This window comes from Pezoporus flaviventris, unplaced genomic scaffold (genome assembly GCF_033815535.1).
Source record: "Pezoporus flaviventris isolate CSIRO_AGI_PZ_B2104156 unplaced genomic scaffold, CSIRO_AGI_Pfla_v1 ptg000006l, whole genome shotgun sequence".
NCBI lineage: Eukaryota > Metazoa > Chordata > Aves > Psittaciformes > Psittacidae > Pezoporus > Pezoporus flaviventris.
Genome location: NW_026892554.1, coordinates 21,077,057 through 21,097,178, shown reverse-complemented (window position 1 = coordinate 21,097,178; position 20,122 = coordinate 21,077,057). Strand labels below are relative to the sequence as shown.

At 62.4% G+C, this 20,122-nt stretch overlaps 1 protein-coding gene and 1 pseudogene across 8 annotated transcripts; both read right to left on the bottom strand.

The window, feature by feature from the left end:
• Window positions 1-855: 855 nt before the first annotated feature.
• On the bottom strand, window positions 856-18,401 carry CELF6 (CUGBP Elav-like family member 6). Of its 8 annotated transcripts, none has more exons than XM_061447425.1 (13): window positions 18,127-18,401; window positions 14,459-14,541; window positions 7,770-7,818; window positions 6,303-6,431; window positions 5,807-5,886; window positions 5,217-5,360; window positions 4,722-4,866; window positions 4,498-4,647; window positions 4,177-4,239; window positions 3,271-3,351; window positions 3,027-3,170; window positions 1,848-2,003; window positions 856-1,662 (listed from the first exon to the last, which is right to left on the bottom strand). In XM_061447425.1, exons 1-12 carry the CDS (start codon window positions 18,383-18,385, stop codon window positions 1,876-1,878), a joined length of 1,455 nt encoding a protein of 484 aa, XP_061303409.1. In that variant the 5' UTR covers window positions 18,386-18,401; the 3' UTR covers window positions 856-1,662; window positions 1,848-1,875. The 8 variants fall into 8 exon arrangements, with proteins under 8 accessions (XP_061303409.1, XP_061303411.1, XP_061303412.1 ...); XM_061447427.1 differs by having other exon boundaries at window positions 3,271-3,348; XM_061447428.1 differs by having other exon boundaries at window positions 4,722-4,857.
• LOC133265709 (uncharacterized) lies at window positions 12,494-13,994 on the bottom strand (annotated as a pseudogene).
• Window positions 18,402-20,122: the final 1,721 nt, after the last annotated feature.

Sequence of the window (20,122 nt, the reverse complement as noted above, 5' to 3'; positions counted from 1 at the left end):
TCCCACTGCTGGAGGCACCCGGTGTCACCTCCGCAGTGTCCCCTGCCCCTGGGAGGTGACAGAGGGACTCCAGTGTCCATCCCCGCTCGCTGGCCCCCAAGGACACTCAGACCTGGGTGATGTGACACCACCCATCCCCTCGCCACCCGCTCCATCAGTGTTCTGCTGCGATTTGTGGGGTTTGGGGGTTTTTACCCCTTAAATAAATAAATGAAGGCACTTTCCCATGAAGGGACATCCCACGGGCCGTGGGTCCTCCAGAGGCTCTCCCATCACTTGGAAAGAACAGCGAAACCATGGGGATTCCTCTGGAAAATGGGAATTCCTGGGGAAAAGCAAATAAAAAGAAGCCCACACTCCTCTCCCGGCTCCACCAAATTCCCGGTGGATGCTTTGGCCCTGCTGGTGCCTTTGTGGGGGGGCTTTGGGTGGTGGGACCCGGCAGCAACTGCTCCAAAGAACCAGCCCAGGTGCCGACTTTGACAAAATAAGTTTATTTCACCGCACTTCGTTTCTGCCGAAACCTCACATTTTTCTCTTTTTCGTTGTTTTGTTTTGTTTTTGGCTGGAAAAAAAACCACCCCCACCCCCAACCTCCCCCCGAAGCCACCAAGAACCGCAGCGCTTCGCCCTCTCCCGCAGGTGACCGAGGGCTCCGACCAGCTCCGCTCCCTGCGGGAGCCACCGCAGCCCCCAAACCCTCCCCATCCCGCAGCCCCCGCCCAGCCACGAGCATCCCGAGCCCTGGAGCCGAGCGCTCCGGGAGCGCCCGCAGCAGATCCCACCCGAGGTGTTTTTACCCCCCTCAATTTCTATGTTTTGTTTTGTTTTTCTTCCCCTCCCCCCCCCCCTTTTTTTTTTGTTTTTTTTTTTTTTTCTGTGTGTTTTGTTTTAATTTTTTTAAATTAATTTATTTATAGATATATTTAAAAAAAGCAATAGTCCTTTGGTCCCTAAACTCTAAGGAATGATATGACTCTGAAACAAGTAATCCTATGTCCCTGTGCCAGTGACAAGCAGGGGAAGCGCGTGTCCCGCTGCCCCGCTCCGTGGGATATATATATATATATACTTATTTATATATATCTTCTATAAGTCCAACATACTTTGATCCTTGTCTTTTCTCCTCCCCCTGACGTGGGGAAAAAGCAAATCTTGCCCCTTTTCCTTTTTCCTTTTCCAACCAAGCATCCTCCAGGTGAAGCGCCCGAGGCTGGTCCCGTCCCACCGGCTTTGGTTTAAGAATCCATTTGGAGCCTCTTTTCCTCGTTTCTCCTGGGAAATCGGTAGCAGCAAGTGAGTGCTTTCAAAACCACCAGCCACAAAGTGGATCCCGGCTGCCCTCCGCCCGTCTCCCGGCGAGGGAGGCGTTGAGTCCCGGCACGCGGCCGGCGGCGAACCTCAGCCCCGGAGCCGCGTCGCTCTCCTCCTTCCTCGTCCTCCTCGCTCGTGTTCCCGTTCAGTAACAAACAAGACCAGTTTGGGGTAAAAGTAATCAAAAAAGGAAAGAAAAGCTACGACCAGAATGGCTCTCTTCTTCGCTGCTCCTCCATCTCCTCCTCCTGTGCCTCCTCCGGGGTGTGTTGCAAAGAAAGAGAGTTACGGGTTTGGATACTGCACTTGGGGAAGGGGAAAGTCGTCAGACACCCCGGGACACCCAACCTGCAAAACAGCGACAGAGCCTCAGCCTGTGCCCAGGGCATGGAGAGGAGGGAGGGGACAGGGACACAAACCCCGCTCAAACCCATGCGCATGGTCCTGGGTGCAGACCCCCAAGGACACCGTGGAACACAGCACGAGCAGAACCCGGGTCCCCCGGTGCACACCAGGCCCCCAGTCCCCCTCACCTCTCCGCAGGGCCAGGCTGAGCAGGGGTCAGTAGGGTCTGTTGGCATCTTTCGGCCGCTTTAGCTGGACTTTTAGCCTCTTCATGCCGATCTGGAAGCCGTTCATGGCCTGAATGGCTGCCTGAGCGCTCGTCGGATTGTCAAAACTGACGAAACCTGGGGCGAAGGACGGGTTTGTCACCAAAAACATCCAAGGCTGACACTGAACCGAGGTGATGAAACCCCGCAGGCAGCCCCAGCTTGGGTAATGCTGGGACAGGGGACAGTGGGGTAGGAGCGCAGCCCCAGATGGCAGGGGACTGGGCTGATAGCATCTTTGGGGACACCAAGGTCTGCAGGGACATGGAGGTGACAGACTCTGTGGGGACACCAGCATAAGAGAGTCCACAGAACACTGGAGTGGTGCTCAGGGACACCAAGGTGATGGGGCCTGCAGGGTCACTGGTACAACAGGGTCTATCAGTGTCAGGGACTGCAGGCACGCCAAGGTGAGCAGGTCTGTGGGGACACGAGGACAGGATGTGTGGGCTCGTGGGACACCCAGGTGATGGAGCCTCCAAAGACACTGGACTGACACGGTGCACAGGGACACCAGGGTGGGTGACAGACCTGCAGGCCAGAGCAGGCTGGTGGCAGCGGTGACGCTTGGCCACATGAGCAGAGCACGCGGTGACCAACCCTCCCTGGCAGGAGGGGGCACTGGGCTGAGGACAGCAGGAGAGGGGGCAGCAGGAGGGCAAGTCCTGTCCTGGCACGGTGTGGGACATGAAAATGCCCGGCGGCCCCAGGACGGACACACTGCCCCAGCCACCATGCACCCATGGGCAGTCTCTGAGCTGGGATGTTGGGGACAGACAGACCCCAGAGCTGGAATTCATGGAGAGAAGGATCCCTGGGCTGGGACACTGGGGAGAGTGCGACCCCTGAGCTTGGGATGCTGGGGAGAGCTGGACCCCACGGGTGAGACATTGGAGACAGCCAGACTCCCAAGCCGGACAGACCCCTGAGCTGGGACATCAGGGAGAGCGGGACCTCCAAGCTGGAGCTGAGGAGGAGCTGGGACGTTGAAGAGAGCTGGACCTCTGATCTGGTATGTTGACCCAGACCCCCGAGCTGGGGACTGGGAAGAGCTGGACCTGTGCGCTGGGACACCAAGGAGAGCCACACACCAGGACTTACCAAAGCATTTACTCTGGTTGGTGGCACGGTCTACAAAGACTTTGGCAGAGATGACGTTGCCGAAAGGCAAAAACATCTGCGTGAGCTCTGCGTCCCCGAACTCCTGGGGCAGGTGATAAATGAACAGGTTACAGCCCTCGGGACCTGGTGACACACAAGGGACAGGCACACGTCAGGCGCGAGGCACCGGGGGGGGGGCAGGAGCCACCAGCCCCACCGCGGGTGCCCCCCCACGACTCCTCACCTTCTCGCTGCTGCTGCGGGATGATGGGCGCCTGCTGGGGGAAGGCCTGGCTGATGGGCGCGTAAGCGGTGGGATACGCTGCTGCAAGAGAGAAACGTGGAGCTGAGGCCCCGGCGCCCACCCAGCCCTGCGCAGGGCCGGGAACAGGGGCGGCCCCGCTGCCACCCTCCATGGAGCTGCCTCTGCTGCCCCGGGCTCGTGGCTCTGCCCTTCCCACCCCAGCGCCGCCCCGGCAGGGATGCAGGAATAGCTCTCCCAGGGGCACAGCGGTGGCAGCAGTAACATGGCCTCAAGGCTGAGGAAAGCCGGCACTTTTGGTTGGAAAAAACCAACAATTCGGAGTCCAAACTTGATTTTCTGTGGAAAATCTGAACGTCGCTGGTAGTGCTCCTAAAGAAATGGCTGCCGGGCCCGACGGACTTCCACAGGATGCTTTGAGTCCCTTCTTCCTGCAGCCCATCTCCCTGGCCAGCAGATTCGGCCACACGATGAACATTCGAGGATCTCTGATATCTTGGTGCCTCCATGGCTGTCTCCAGCAGCAGGATCCGCCATGGAGCCAGCTCTCCATCACCGCCCAAACCTTGCCCCCTCTCCTGGTACTGCCGCCAGCTCTCCCCCATGGGCATTAAAACTCAGGTTCCTCCACCCAAAACCCGCACGGAGGGCCGTGCTGGGAGCACATCCGTGCTGCTGGGAACGAGGGGATGGAATTCTGCACCAGCATCACCCCCTCGCTGCCCCGCAGCTCCTGCCGGGGTACGGCACCCGGCGCTCACTGCATTAATCCGTGAGCAAGCACACCGCACCAAACCTGTGGCTCAACCCCAAGCTGATGCCTGCCCCCCAAAAAGGTGAGGAGCAAATGAGGGGAGAGAGGGAAGAAAGCAAAGCAAAGCTTGAGACCTGCATAGTGCTGCATGCCTGCGTAGGCTTGCTGGAGGGGATCTGCCACCGTGGGGCTTTGAGCTGGGAAGAGAAAAGGAGAAGGAAGAGAGAATCAGCCAGAGGAGCCCCCAGACGGACAGATCCCACGGGAGAAGGCTCCGGGCCGAGCACGGCCGCGGGGGGGCAGAGCTGCTCCTGCCGCTCCGTAGAAGCCGAGACCAGAGGCAGCGATGCCAAGGGAGGAAGGGTTCCGGTGGGGCCGGGCGCACGGCTGGGGGTCACCCAGCGCCTTCCTGGGGTGCGCAGCGCAGCGGGAGCCGAGCGGCTGCGGGGGGGTACCTGGGTAGGGGTGGATGCCGTTGGTGTAGATGGTCTCCGAGGCGGGCTGCCCGTTGGTCTGCGGCGGCAGCGGGCTGAAGCCGTTGACGCCGATCGGCGTGGCGATGCTGGGCACCGGCGCCGTGCTGATGCCGGGGGGAGTGCTCGTACCTGCGGCACGGAGAGGTCAGTGACACCCCATGGGGGCGCTGGGCGGGACGGGGGGCACGTGGGGGGGGTTGTACCTGAAGATGGGGTGAGGGGAGCAGCCACCAGCCCGCTGACGTTGAAGGCGGCCATCTGCTGCATCTGGGCGGCCGCGATGGCAGCCATGGGGTTGAGGCAGGTGCCCTGCGCAGCCGCCATCAGGGCTGCCTGCTGCTGCATGATCTTAAGGAAAGAAAGGGGGGGAAAGGGGAAAGAGAGAGGCAGAGAGAAGGGGGAGCAGGGAGGATAAATCAGCATCTCCCTCTTTGCACCCGCACATGAGGGATGGATGCCACCCGCTGCTGGACTCAGGGACAGGCGACACTAGAAAAGGTGACCCCTGCCCCCTCCATCCTCACCTGAGGGGGTGAAACCCTCTGTGGTGCCCATAAATGGGGATGCACCAACCCTGATGGGCATCTGCATTCACTGGCACTGATACAATCCCATGCAGGCTTCTGCAGGCACAACCACCACCACCAGCCACGGGACCCCCCCAAACCCCCCAGGTCCTGGCCAGCCCCGGCTCCTACCGCTTGCGTGTAGGCCCCGTAGGCGCCGAACTGGATGGTCATGGGGTTGAAGATGCCCAGCTGCCCGGCCATCTGATGCATCCGCCGCAGGGTCCTCTCCTTGTCCGTGTCCGCAAACTTCACCACCAGGCTGGAGGAGGCTCCCTGGGATGGGGGGAAGATGGGGCTGACGGCAGGACCCCGGCCATGCCCCCGGGACGTGTCCCTGCTCCAGGAGGGTCCAGCCAGCTCGCAGCGGCTGCAGCATCCTCAGCCCTTGGGATGCTGCCGCCTTGGCAGCAGCGACCAGCAATCGATGCGAGGTTTAATTATAGCCGGTGTTCCTCCCTGACCTCCGTTCCCTTTTCCCCTCCTCATTCACAGTTTTGACCTTCGGCGTTAATTAAACAGCCCCTTTCTGCAGCGGGGAGGGAATTAGCCCTGAGCACCATCCCCAGTGCCCGGGCAAGGATGAACCTCGGGGTGATCTGGCCAACAAACTGCTGGTCTGTAGGATTTTGATCCAATTAGACAGAGGATCAAATGAGCTGGTGATTGGATTATGCAGGCAGCACGGGGTCGAACAGGGCAGGGTGAGAGCCTGCACTTACCGGCATGGTTTGGCTGCCATGCAGGCTGTTGATGGCAGCCTGTGCCTCGGCGTGGCTGCCGTACTTCACAAAGGCACAACCTAAAGGCAGAGAGGGGACATGGGAGAGGTTGGACTTGGGCGCTGCAGGAGCTGGTGCTGCCTGCTCACCCCACCGTGCCCACCCCACTGTGCCCACTCCACCATGCTCACCCCACTGTGCCCACCCCACCGTGCTCACCGTCCTGTGCTCACCCCTCTGTGCTCACCCCACTGTGCCCACCGCACCGTGCTCACCCCCTGTGCTCACCGCCCTGTGCTCACCCCACTGTGCCCACCCCATTGTGTTCACCCCACCGTGCTCACCTCTCTGTGCTCACCCCACCGTGCTCACCGCCCTGTGCTCACCGCACCGTGCTCACCCCACCGTGCTCACCGCCCTGTGCTCACCGCACCGTGCTCACCCCACCGTGCTCACCGCCCTGTGCTCACCGCACCGTGCTCACCCCGCTGCCCACCTTTGCTGGCTCCGTCGGGCCCTCGCAGGATGGTGCACTCCTCAATCTGGCCGAAGGGCTCGAAGAGGCGCCGGACATCGTCCTCGCTCTGCTGCTTCCCCAGCATGCCCACAAAGAGCTTCCTGTCTTCTAAAAGCAAAACCCAGCCCGTTGGGACGCGGGAAGCGCCGGGTAACGCCGGCGCCGCCGATCCAGCAGCCACGGCGCGGGGTTTATCACCTCCATCCTACACCCGGCTCCGGGTGGGAAAACCTCCCCGGCAGGAGGAGGTGACGCTGGGAAAGAGCCGCCTGAGGGCCGGGAGCTGGGGCTTTTCCCAGCTCCCCCGGCACCGCTGTGGCTGGGAAACAAAGGGAGCCGCAAACCGGCAGCGATTGCCTTCCCGTGATCGACTGGCAGAAGAACCCACAGCCGCGGGCCGTGCCCAGGGGACATAAATAACCCAGCCCCGAGGGGAGGGAGGGAGAGTAAATAATGAGTAGTTCACGATTATTAGCAGCATCCGTCTCGCGGCCGCGCGCTCCCGCCGCACGCTAATGGCTTTTGACAAAGAGAATAAGGTGCCCTGTCAGGAGCCCCGCCAGCAAATAAATAAATAATGGCAGCAGACAATTAATGCTCCGCCCGTTAAGGAACCGGGAGGATCAGCTCGGGGAATAGGGCTCCTGTGCTCTCTGTTCAACATAAACCATCTCCCAGCCAGGGCGGCTTCGGGGAGCGCTGCTGCCCAGGACAGGGGCCCGGAGCCGGGCGCCCGAACTGCCCCATCCATCTTTAACCCTTCCCCAGTGACACTCGGTAAGTGGGTGATTTATCTGCCAGGTCCCTCTGGGATGTGCTGGGAGCAGCTCGTGGTGTGTTTAACAGCATGGTTTTAACAGGGCAACATCCATCCCAGCTGTCCGAGCCCAGGGCCAGCGGCCCCATGCAAGCATCCCAGTGCTCCCAGCCCTCGGCACCAGTAACGCTGGGGGCTTTCATCCAATTCCTGCAGGTTTGCCCAGATGATTGACTCAGCCTGGAAGCAGCACAGCCCCATGGAGACCCCGGGGGAGGGAGGTGGCAACTTCTGTTTGAGAGGGGCTCAGGCCATGTGTGGCTGACTCCTTCCTGCACCCCAGCTCTGCAGGGTCCCCACAGTCAGCTGCAGGTGGGTAAATGGGCTGTTTGATAGGCAAAGGGGCTGTCAGATGTCGGGTATGACATTGGGATGCTCCTGGCATGACGTCAGGATGTTCCCAGCATGACATCAAGACGCTCTCTCGAGCTGGGCAGGCAGGGAGAGCCGAGATCACATTCATTTTGCGCTTGGGTTTGGATGCCACCAGCACAGGCAGCTCCTTTGGGGGTTTCTCTGCAAACAAACCTCCCCATGGCAGCCTCCATAATGCCACCATGCCCCCTGTCACCCTATGGGTGGCCCTGACCCCCTGTCTACACTGGGCAGCTGGGGAAGGGGGGACCTACCTCCTCGGCCCTCGCTGTCGGCCGGCTTCACCTGGATGGGGCGGTTCATCTGCAACACACAAGCGGGAGCGGGCGGTCAGTGGTGGCGCCGTGCCCCCCTCCCCAACCCTTTCCATGGGGAACGGCAGGATTTGGCCCCAGCCTGGCACAGGGAGCACGGAAGGGACCTGCAAGAACAGAGCCAGGGCTCGTGGGCACAGGGCACCGGGGGTGCCAGGGGCACAGGGCGCTACTGCGGCCGCGGGGACGGGCACCCGAGGATGGGCACCTGGTGCCGCAGGCGCCCGCGGGCCGCCGGTGCCAGCCTTGGCCGCCTGCCCGCTTTCCTCGACTGCAAAGGACTGCAGAGGCAGCAGCAGCACCCGGCCAGCCTGGCAGCACCGCCACCAGCGCGGCCCTGTGCCTCATTCCCACCCAACTCCGGCCTCCTACCGTGCGTCACCGCCGTGCGGACCCGCGGCTGTGACACGCGTGTGCAGCAGGACACGCCAGGCACACCCCTGGCCCGCTGCCCCGCGGAGCCATTTCTCCTCCTCTCTCCCCCTCCTTTTTCCCCCTCTTTTAGCTGAAAAACGCTACAATTACGGCCGTTTCTATGGCAACAAGCGTGCTTCCCCCGCGATGCTGCAGAGCCAGAGCCATGTGCTCGATGGGGTCGTCACGGCAACGGCAGGATGTCACGCATGACGGGGCGGGTGTGTGCACACACGTACACGGCTCGAGCACGCTCGGGTGGGTACCCCCACCCCGGGGTCCCCCTGTGCACCCACGGAGGGGGCAACAAATGTAGGGGCTGGGTGAGGGCAGCATCAGGGCCCCCCTCCCATCCCAGGGTGAGGAAGAGGATGGATAAGGAAGAGGAGGAGGGAGGTTTCCACAGCAACCGTCTCGTCTCCAGGGAAACGCAGGGAGAAATGTCAGCGCAGAGCCAGGGATGGTCCAGGGAGGGGACCGAGTCCCCAGGAGCCACCAAGGGACATGGGGCCACCCAGCTGCCCTCGTGTCACCCGTCCCTCAGGCATCCACCCCATCCCCTGCAAAGGGGCTCACCCTAAAGCCAGGAGGCTGTGACAGCAGAACCAGCATCCCCCTGTTCCCATGTCCCTGCTGCGGCCGGGAGGACGGACCCCAATTTTGGGTGTGGGAGCTGCCCCCATCCGCTGACCCACCAGTCCCGTTTCCCAGTGCATGGCCTCCGATGGAATATATTTCCAGGCCTGCTGCTGTGTGCTTAATGCAATAAAGGCAGCGAGGATGATTTAGAATAACATTTAGGGAGCCGCAGAGTGTCATTTTGATGTGTCTCCCGTCTCCGCTCGCTGGTTATTAAACTGTATTGATTCTCCGGGAGCGGCTGATGTTTATAAATGTCAGACCTCAGGGACCAGCTCACCTTCCCCAGGGCCCTGCACCGCACCGGGACAAACAGCCCCAGCCTGGGGACACCCCTGGAAAAGGGGTTTGGTACCCCCGGCATCACCCCGTTCCCACCCGGGGTGCTCAGTGCCCCCGGCGCCAGCTCCCATGGCACAGGCAGATGATGTGGGCACCCAGACCCCTCCTGGGCACAGGGGGATGGTGCCTACCTCTCCCTCTGTCCCCACAGCACCCCTGCACCCACACAGTCACCCACCACTGCCCAACAGGCCTCCATCCTACTCCTGGCACCCAACCAACCACCCAGCGATCTCCCCCTGCTCCTGACACCCATCCATCCACCCCCTGACACCCACCCACCTACCCATTCATCCATCCATCCATCCACCCGTTCATCCACTCATCCCTCCCTGACACCCACAATCACCCATCCACCCATCTTACCCCAAGACTCACCCATTCATCCCCCAACACCCATCACCATAACACCCATCTACCACCATAGCACCCACCCACCACCATAGCACCCACCCATACCCCCAAAACCCATCCACCCATCCATTCATCCGTCCACCCCCGTAGCACCCTCACACCTGCCCATTCATCCCCATCTCCCCACCACCCCCCTTTCCACCCCACAGCACTCACACATCCAACCCTCAATGCTCACCCATTTTCCCCCCATCCTCACACACTCCAGGGCCATGCCAATGCACCCAGTGTCACCAGAGATCCTGTCTGGGGTGTCCCAGCACCCACCAGCACCCTATGGGTGCCCCACAGAGCACCGGCTATGGCACCCCATGGCCACACCACCACAGTGCAACAGCCAAGGGGGTCACCATCGGTTGCTGAACCACCTCCTGACTGCTTGGGCACTGTCACTGTCCCCCACCCAAATTCGGAGCCCCCCAGCAGCCTGGGCAGGGGGTAGAGCTCCTTCCTCGGGGTCACCCTCCTCCTTGCACCCAACAGCCAGTGCACCCATGAGGCCACTGCGCACCCGAGTGAGCCGAGGTGGAGGTGCCGGGTGGTGCTGGAGCAGCGGGTGCCTGTGGGAGGCTGGTGCCTGCATCACCCTGAGGACCTCCAGGCAGCCAACACCCAGTGCAGGGAGACAGGCGCTTGGGTACAGGCAGCCTCCCACCACAGGAACAGCCTGCCATCATAGGAGCACCCTGCCATAGTCCTGGGGGTGCACTCACAGCAAGAGGGCACAGCCGGGCTGGGGACAGTCGCACCGCTGCACAACCCTGCGCAGGCGCGCAACCATCCCAGCACACCCCCACGCACAACCACACACCCCCTACAGCCGCACTCCCACTCCTGCACAGCCCTGAGCACAAGCGCAGCGCCACACACAGCACATGCAACCTCCACGCACACCCACCCACAGTGGCACGCTTGCCTCAGCCCCCCCTGCACCCGCACCTTGCACCCACACAGCCCCACACACAGTGTACACCAGCCCTAGCACCGCTGTTCACCCACGTGCAGCCACACACCCGCCCCAGGCCAGCCCTGTGTACACCCGCACACAACACCCCTACACCGCACACCCCGAGTCCTCATGAGCACCCGCACCCCCACCTCACACCCACAGGGCCCTCCCTGCAGCTGTGGATCCCGCACAAGCACAGACACACACCCCCGTACCAGGCAGGAACACAACACCCCTTGCCTCAGTTTCCCCACTGCAGCGGTGGGACCCACAGTGGGGCCCCGGCAGCGCCGTGGACACCTGGCGCTGGACACCCCCCAGCAGCACCCACAACCCATCCACATACACCTGAACCCCGCGCACAATGTGGGAGCCCAGCAACACCCGCATGCACACACGTGCTCCTGCTCACACCCAGCGGGCGCGCACACACACGTGCACACACCCCCAGCACCGCCACCTCCAGGCCCACGCACACCCACAGCCCAGCGCCGCGCGCACAATCGCTGGGTGCAGAGACACGCTCAGCACCCGCTGGCACACGCACGGAGCCATTGGCACGCTCGCACACTCACCATCCCTGGGTGCAACCGCCCTTGTGCACACCCCGGGGCAAAACTGTGCCCCTGCCAATGCACGCACGCACCCCTGCACCACGTGTGGGTGCAACACCCCCCCCCCCCGAGCACATCCCTTTGCACACCTGCAACCACACACACAACACCCGGAGGAAAAATACACCCTCCAGCCAACACACAAACAAGCCCATCCCTGGGTGCGGATGTACCCTCTTCACCAACACAGGCATGCACACACTCCATCCCTGCCTGCAAATACACCCTGCTCACCACCCCCCCCACCACACACCGTTCCTGGGTGCAGATACACCCTCCTCACCAACACCCACACTCACACACAGAGCATCCCTGCGTGCAGATACACCCCCTTCACCAACACCCCACTGCCAACACCCTCTCTCCATCCCTGGATGCAGATACAGCAACACACACCACCCTCATCCCTGCGTGCAAATACACCCTCACCAACAACAACCGCCCTCCCAACACAGCCACCTCACCCCTGGGTGCAGATGCACCCTCCTCACCATCACCCGCGCTCACACACCACGTCCCCGGGTGCAAATACCCCCCCCCCGCCAACACCCCATCCCCGGCCGCACATCCACCGCCCTCACCATCACCCCCATCCACCCCTGCCCGCCTGCGAGCACCGGCGGGTGCAGACCCCGGGCCGAGCCGGTGGAGACAAAGGCGGGGCCCTACCTCGATGCAGAGGATCTTGGACCCGGCGGGCACCCACAGCACGGGCGGCCGCGGCCCCGGCGCCGGCACCTGCGGCAGCTGCATGGCCCGGCCCGGCCCGGCCCGGCTCGGCTCCGTTCGGCTCCGCTCGGCTCGGTTCGGCTCGGGCCGGCCGGACCCGGCGGGGGGGCTCGGTTCGATTCGGCTCTGCTCGGCTCGGCTCGGTCTGGCCCGATTCGATTCGGCTCGGCTCGCGCAGCGGCGCGCGGGAGGCGGGGCGGGAGGGAGGGGCGGCCGCAGCCCCGCCGAGCCGAGCCGAATCGAGCCGGGCCGAGCCGAGCCGAGGGGAGGGGCTTCGGTCGGGACACGCCCCCTCCGAGCCTGGACACGCCCCCAAGACGCGCCGGGGGCGGGGCCTGCCCGGAGTGGGGTACACCCGGGGACACGAGCACAGGTACAGGTGAGCAAAAGTACAGGTGAGCACAGGCACAGCGTGAGCAGAGGTACAGGGTGAGCACAGGTACAGGTGAACACAGGTGCAGGGGTATGAGCACAGGTACAGGTGGGCACAGGTACAGGGGTATGAGCACAGGTACAGGTGGTGTGAGCACAGGTACAGCGTGAGCAGGGTTACAGGGAGAGCACAGGTACAGGTGAACACAGGTGCAGGGGTATGAGCACAGGTACAGGGGTATGAGCACAGGTACGGCATGAGCACCGGTACAGGTGAGCACAGGTACAGGGGTATGAGCACAGGTACAGGGGTGTGAGCACAGCTACAGGGGTATGAGCACAAGTACAGTGTGAGCACAGCTACAGGGGTATGAGCACAGGTACAGGTGAGCACAGGTACAGGGGTATGAGCACAGGTACAGGGGTGTGAGCACAAGTACAGTGTGAGCACAGGTACAGGGGTATGAGCACAAGTACAGTGTGAGCACAGGTACAGGGGTGTGAGCACAGGTACAGGGGTATGAGCACAGGTACAGGTGAGCACGGGTACAGGGGTATGAGCACAGGTACAGGTGAGCACGGCTACAGGGGTATGAGCACAGGTACAGGGGTGTGAGCACAGGTACAGGGGTGTGAGCACAGGTACAGCATGAGCACAGGTACAGGGTGAGCACAGGTACAGGGGTGCGAGCACAGGTACAGGGGTATGAGCACAAGTACAGTGTGAGCACAGGTAGAGGGGTATGAGCACAGGTACAGCATGAGCACAGGTACAGCATGAGCACACTTACAGGGGTGTGAGCACAGGTACAGGGGTATGAGCACAGGTACATCATGAGCACAGGTACATCATGAGCACAGGTACAGGGGTGTGAGCACAGGTACAGGGGTATGAGCACAAGTACAGTGTGAGCACAGGTACAGGGTGAGCACAGGTACAGGGGTGTGAGCACTGGTACAGGTCTGAGTACAAGCACACATGGCTGTCACTGCTACATGGAAGTGTTCACAGGCACACATGGCTATGCACAATCAGAGAGGGGTGTGCACAAGTATAAGAGAATGTGGACAAGTCCAGACGGGTGTGCACAAGCACATGGGGTTGTGCACAGGCACAGGGGTGTGATGAGGAGCACACAGCGGTGTGCAGAAGCACAGAGAGCTCACGAGCACGGGGGGGGGTGTACAAGCACAGAGGGGCGCGCACAGATACATGGGGAGTGCACAACTGTACGGTGTGCACAGGCACGTGTGGGTATAAGCACGAACACGGAGGGTGTACACAGCTACAGGGGGTGTGCATAAACCCAGGGGCGCATATACAAGCACACAGGGTTGTAAACAGAAGCAGAGAGAGGTGTGCACAAGTGTAGAGGGGTGTGCAGAGGAGGTGTGCAAGAGCTTGCAGGGGTGTGGGCACAAGCACAAGGGGGTGTAGGCACAGGGGTGTGAGCACAACAAGCACAGGGGTGTGCACACTTGCTGCGGCTGTGTGCCCTGGCGGATGCACACCCCGCACCGCTGCATGCACACCTGCACAGAGGGGTGTGCACAGGCACGTCCTCCACATGGGCACATGCCCACACACCCACCTGCAAGCACCTACTCACACGTGCACCCCTGTGCTCACCCCGCGCACCAGGGGTGCAGGGTGAGAAGTGAGCAGCTACAGCGACCATACACCTCGCCCATGCGTGTACACACAGAGAGCGTGTGATGAGAAGGGATGAAGGCAAGTCCCAACCCCGCGCCCACAGGCAGGGCCCGAACCTGCACCTCCTTTAGGGTGCCAAAGTGGGCTGTTAAACCTTAAACCTACTGATGCACTAAACCATGGGTGAGAGCGCGGCTCAGGACATGAACCTCATTCTGCTCCGTCAGCTCTGCGCTCCCGAGGCAGGGATGGATATTCCCGGGGCCCGGCGCTTTCCCAGCCAAGCAGCGGCCCTATTGATTTTTATTTAGGCGAATAATTAAATATTTATTTTCACTTTGTTAAGCTCGGGAGGTCGGAGCCCACAGAAAGCGCAGCACACGCGGGAGCCAGCAAAATCGATGCCTTGGTTTGCGGCCGCTGGAAGCGGCTCCTGCTCCCGCACCCCGGGTCCGTGTCCCCGTCCCCGTGCCCTGCCCCAGCTCACCCCGGTGTCACTCACCCCCGGCAGCGTCTTCTGCTCGTGCAGGGCGCTCTGCGCCTTCAGGGCCGAGTCGCGGGCGCAGTAGGTGAGGAAGGCACAGCCTGTGGAGACCGGGAGACAGGGTCAGTGTCCTAATGCCCAGCCCCAAGCACACAAATGTGGCACTGGGGCCCCCAGCACCCTGGCACCAGCACCTCCTACCCTGGCACCGTGGCACTGTGGCATCCAGCACCCTGGGACTCTGATATCCAGCACCACGCACACCAGCACTGTGACACCCAGCACCCCAGCAAGGTGGCATCCAGCACCCTAGCATCGTGGCACTGTCATGTCCAGCACTGTGGCACCCTGACACCCAGCACCCCAGCACCGTGGCACCATAATGTCCAGCACCCAGCATTGTTGGCATCCTGGCACCCAGCATCTTGGCACCATCATGTCCAGCACTGTGGCACCCTGGCACCCAGCACCATCACATCCAGCACCCTGTCACCGTGGCACCCCGGCACCCAAGAGGGCACCACCACCAGCAGGCCCAGAGCTCAGCCCCGAAACAGGATGGGAGCTGGAGCAGTGGGATGAAGGAAGGAGCAGGGCAGCAGCAGCAGCACACGGGCAGCAGCGGCGCCCTGGGGGAAGCTGCAGCTGAAGCCTCAGGGAAGCAGATCTCCAGGCGTCCGGGCAGGCCACGCATCGTGGCTGGGCGCCGCGCTGCTCCCAGCTCCGAGCATCCTCCTCGGGATGAGGCACGGCTCCTCCGACATCCTGGCGCTTTGGGAACCAGGAATACGCCTGGGGTGAGGTTTTCCCACGCTGACTCACGCTGCCACGCCACTCGTTTGCCCGGAGCTGGCGACGAGCAAGCCCTAGGGACCGGGTCCGGTCCTCTCCCCTCCGCCTCTCCGTCCCTGCGGGAACATGCCGGTCCCTGTGCCACCACCACACTGCTCCCTCCCCGAGGGCTTCCCCCCCGGTTTGCTGGGGTCACATCCAAAAGTGCCTGAAAGTGATATTAAAACAGCAGCAAAACAGTTTCCCTTCAACAAAGTAAATATTTAATGAATAAAATTGACATTGATGCATTTTTAATATTGGCACAATTAAATCCGCCAGCTGATTAAGTATTAATAACTCTTAATAAGTACAATCAGCGTGCCTGGGAGGGGAGGGAGCACGACAGTGGTGCGGGGGGACACCAAGGGACAGGGTCCCTCGCCCCGCCGCAGGGTGCTGGGGACATCAACCCGCGCGGGGAGCAAGGAGAGATCCCCCTGGTTAAACATTATCCCACTGCGGGTGGAAAGGGGAGGTCAGCGCAGCAGCTCGCGTCAGCCCCGGTGCCATTTCCAGTGTTTACCATCCGTAATCGTGTTGGCTTCCTCCTCGCCGCTCTTTATTCCTTCGTTTTCTTCCCCATTTCCCCTACAGCAACAACGTGGCTGGTGCCCAGGCGTTCCGGAGGAGTTGGGAGGGCTGGGGCCGGAGCGGTCCCGCTCCAGAGGCTCTCCGGGAGGAAGGATGGTGCTCGAATGAGAGGAACATCCGCAGTTCAAGCGTGTGTCTGGGCCGCAGCAGTTGAAGCCCGTGCTGGAAGAGGCGCCGAGGGGCCCTGGCGAGGTGTGAATCCCGTTGTTTGTGGCACACGGGCGGTTCGGAAACAGCCGGGGGCATTCGGGAGGGCGCGGTGATGAGAATGGTGTGGTTCACGGCGGCTGCCCCATGGCCCGAGGGCACCATCCACAAGCACCAAGTCTCAGCTTCCCAGGAAGTCCCGGTGATGTGGGCGCTGCCCGTGGCACAGGCGCTCGGTGACAGGGTGAGGAGGATCCTGTCCGGGTGACACCCAGGGTGCCCTGACCCTGCTCCAGCGCCACAGACCCTGGCTTATGGGGCGGGGGGGTCCATAGGGACCTCAGCAGTGCACACATGCAGCCCTCGGCACACCTCTGCTCAGGTGCTCTGCTCCCTGTGCCAGGTGCAGCTGGGCAGCCCTGGTCCTGGGGGCTCTCAGAGGCCTGGTGCCTCCATCCACAGTGGGTGCCTGTATCCCAAATGGGTGCCTCCATCCGCAGTGTGTGCCTGCATCCCAAATGGGTATCCCCATCTGCAGCGGGTGCCTCTATCCCAAATGGGTGCCCCCATGCATAGTGGGTGCCTGTATTCCAAATGTGTGCCCCCATCTGCAGTGGGTGCCTGTATCCCAAAGAGGTGGCCCCATCCACAGTGGGTGCCTGTATCCCAAATGGGTGCCTCCATCTGCAGTGGGTGCCTGTATCCCAAATGGGTGCCTGTATCCCAAATGGGTGCCTGCATCCGCAGTGGGTGCCTGTATCCCAAATGGGTGCACCCATCCACAGCGGGTGCCGGTATCCCAAATAGGTGGCCCCATCCACAGTGGGTGCCTGTATCCCAAATAGGTGGCCCCATCCACAGTGGGTACCTGTATCCCAAATAGGTGGCCCCATCCACAGTGGGTGCCTGTATCCTAAATGGGTGCCCCCATCCGCAGTGGGTGCTGGTATCCCAAACGGGTGCCCCCATCCGCAGTGGGTGCCTGTATCCCAAATGGGTGCCTCCATCCGCAGTGGGTGCCTGTATCCCAAATGGGTGCCTCCATCCGCAGTGGGTGCCTATATCCCAAATGGCTGCTCCCATCCACAGTGGGTGCCTGTATCCCAAATGGGTGCCCCCATCCGCAGTGGGTGCTGGTATCCCAAACAGGTGCCCCCATCCGCAGTGGGTGCCGGTATCCCAAATGGGTGCCCCCATCCGCAGTGGGTGCCTGTATCCCAAACGGGTGCCCCCATCCGCAGTGGGTGCCTGTATCCCAAACGGGTGCCCCCATCCGCAGTGGGTGCCGGTATCCCAGATAGGTGGCCCCATCCACAGTGGGTGCCTGCATCCCAAATGGGTGCCCCCATCCACAGTGGGTGCCTATATCCCAAATGGGTGCCTCCATCTGCAGTGGGTGCCTGTATCCCAGGTGGGTGCCCTGATGCCAGACAGGTGTCCCCAGTCCAGGCACATGTCCTAAACTCCACTGGGGTGCTGTAGCCCTGGGGTGCTCTGACCCCGGGGGTGTCCCCAAGCCAGATGGCAGCTCCTCATCCCAAACCCTGAGTGGGTGTCCCCATCCCATTGGTACCTCCACCTTACGTGGGTGCCTTCTGCCTCAGGGGTACCCCAGACTTAGGGGGGGGTCACAAACCAGGATGCCCCACACCTGAGTGTCCCCTCGTCGGGGGTACCTTCACCCCAGGGGTGCCTCATACCAGGGTGACCATACCAGTGCCTCCACCTCAGGGGTACCCCATACCAGGGAACCCCACCTCCAGCACACCTCCACCTTCAGGGTGCCCCCAGCTCAGGGGTACCTTCACATCAGGGGTATCCCCACCTTAGGGGCTACCTCCAGACTGAGGATAACTCCACTTCAAGGGTGCTCCGTGTTTGGGTGCTCCACCTCAGAGGTGTCCCCCCTCAGAGGTGCACCACCGCAGGGGCACCCCCTCCTCTGGGACACCCCATACCAGGGTGCCCCATCTCAGGGGTACTCAGACCACGGCTGCACCTCAGGGCGTCCTACCCGAGGGGAGCCCCCGTTCGGGTGTCCCACCTCTGCCCGCCGCCCCCCCCCGCTCCCCGCCCCGGTCGCGCCCCGCGGGCAGGCTCGGCGCCCCCGGTACCTTTGTGCATGCCGGTGAAGCGGTCCTTGAGCACGGTGAGCTCGTAGATGCGGCCGAACTCCTCGAAGAGCGGCTTGAGGTCGCTCTCCTCCAGGTTACGCGGGATCTGCCCCACGAAGAGCTTGATGGCGTCGTGATCCTTCATGGCGATGGCGCCGGGCGGGCGGCTCAGCCCGTTCACCCGGCCGCTGTTCGCGGTGCTGAACGCCGCGCCCGCCTCCGCCGCCGCCGCCGCCACGCCGCTGCCCGCCGCGGCCATGGCCCGCTCCGCCGCCGCCGCCGCCGCCGCTGCGGGAGGCGCCCGCCGCCCCGCCCCGCCCCGCCCCGCCCCGCTCGGCGCCGTTCGGAACCGCTCGGAACCGCTCGGCTCGGCCCGGGCCTCTCCGCTCACGGCACTGCCCCCCCCCCCCCCCCCCCCAACAACCCGCGGGCTGGTGACGTCAGCAGGCTGGCCCCGGCGAGACGCAGGTCATTAGCATAATGAGGCAGCGGCGGCCAATCAGGAGAGGGGAGGCCGGCAGCCGCGCGGGGGGACCCCGGCTCCGCCTACTACTGCCCCCTGCCGGGCCCACCCCAGCCCCTTCTGCCCCACCGCGCTCCGGCCTCCGTCACACCCCACGTCACACCCCGTCACACCCCGTCACACCCCACGTCACACCCCGTCATCCCCATCACCCCCCGCCACCCGAAGCGGGACCGGCCCCCCGCGGCCCTCAGTAGGTTCCAGAGTTAACACCCACCTTAGGCGGGATGTGAACACCCCAAACAAGCCGGAAAGGGGACGATGTTGGCGCTTTGTTGCGTTTTTCACCTCAATGGACCCTGTGTCACCCCGAAACATCTGTAATTAGACCAAACGCCTTTAATACCTGGCACGGTTGTTAATTAATTACTCCCAGAGAAGCAGCAGGGCTTGGGGGGGGGGGGGGGCTTCCTCAGCACACTGGCATGCGTGTGCAGGCATGTGCGAGCACGTGTGAGCCTGGGTTTGTGCATGCAAGCATGAGCAAGCGCATGTGTACGAGCGTGCGCAGGTCCCTACAAGCCCCGGCGTGTCGCGGGAGTGTGTGTGCACACGCATGCATGCTCAAGGGCGCGCAGGCACACGCGTGTGCAGGCACAAGCACGCGCTGCAGGTGCACACGCGTGGTTGCAGGAGCGCTCACGAGCACACACAAGGGCGTGCACAGGCACGTGCAGCTCCATGCCCGTGCTGCCAGCCTGTGCTGCATCTGCACGTGTGTGCAAGCAGGTACACAAACACACGTGCTCGCGGGCACCCACATGCGAGTCTCTACACGCAGGCACGCGCAAGCCCGTCCCAGCAGCACCCACTGGAAGGATTCGGTGCCCGGGGTGCCCACCCGCGGGGGTCTCCGCATCCCCCCAGCCGCGCTCTGGCTGCTCCTCTCCAGCGCCTGGGTTTATTTTTAATCCCGTCGAGCCCCGGGTGATTCACGCGGCACCGCCTGCTCCGCGCTCACCGAAATAGATGTGCTGGGGAGAAGGGGCCACACGAGGAGGGGTCTGTGCCACCCCTGCCGCGCAGGCACGGGGCAAACACCAGCTCTAAAGCACCAGAGGCCGGCCCAGGAGGTAAAGCTGCTGCTCCACAGCTCCCTGAGGCCTTTGTGGTGCCAAGTGATGCTTCCTGAAGTGGAGCCCAGAGGATGCCGTGGGGATGCTGGGTGGCACTGGTGGGGACAAGGGGCAGAGCACAGGATGTCCTCATGGAGTAAGGAGCTTCCGATCAGTGCTTGATGGTGCTAGCACTAGTTACACCGGCCTTTCAGAGTGCTTTAGGACTCAGAACCACATCAAATCATGATTATAATTATGATTACTTTGGTCTTTTGGGTTACTCAATCCAAGAGGATTGCCAGCACCGACAGGCAGCAGATTGACACTCCCGGCTCCCACCGCACCACCTGAAACGCAAGATCAGGACAATACTCACAACCAAAAAAAAATGCAGGAAAGGGGCACAAATTCTCCA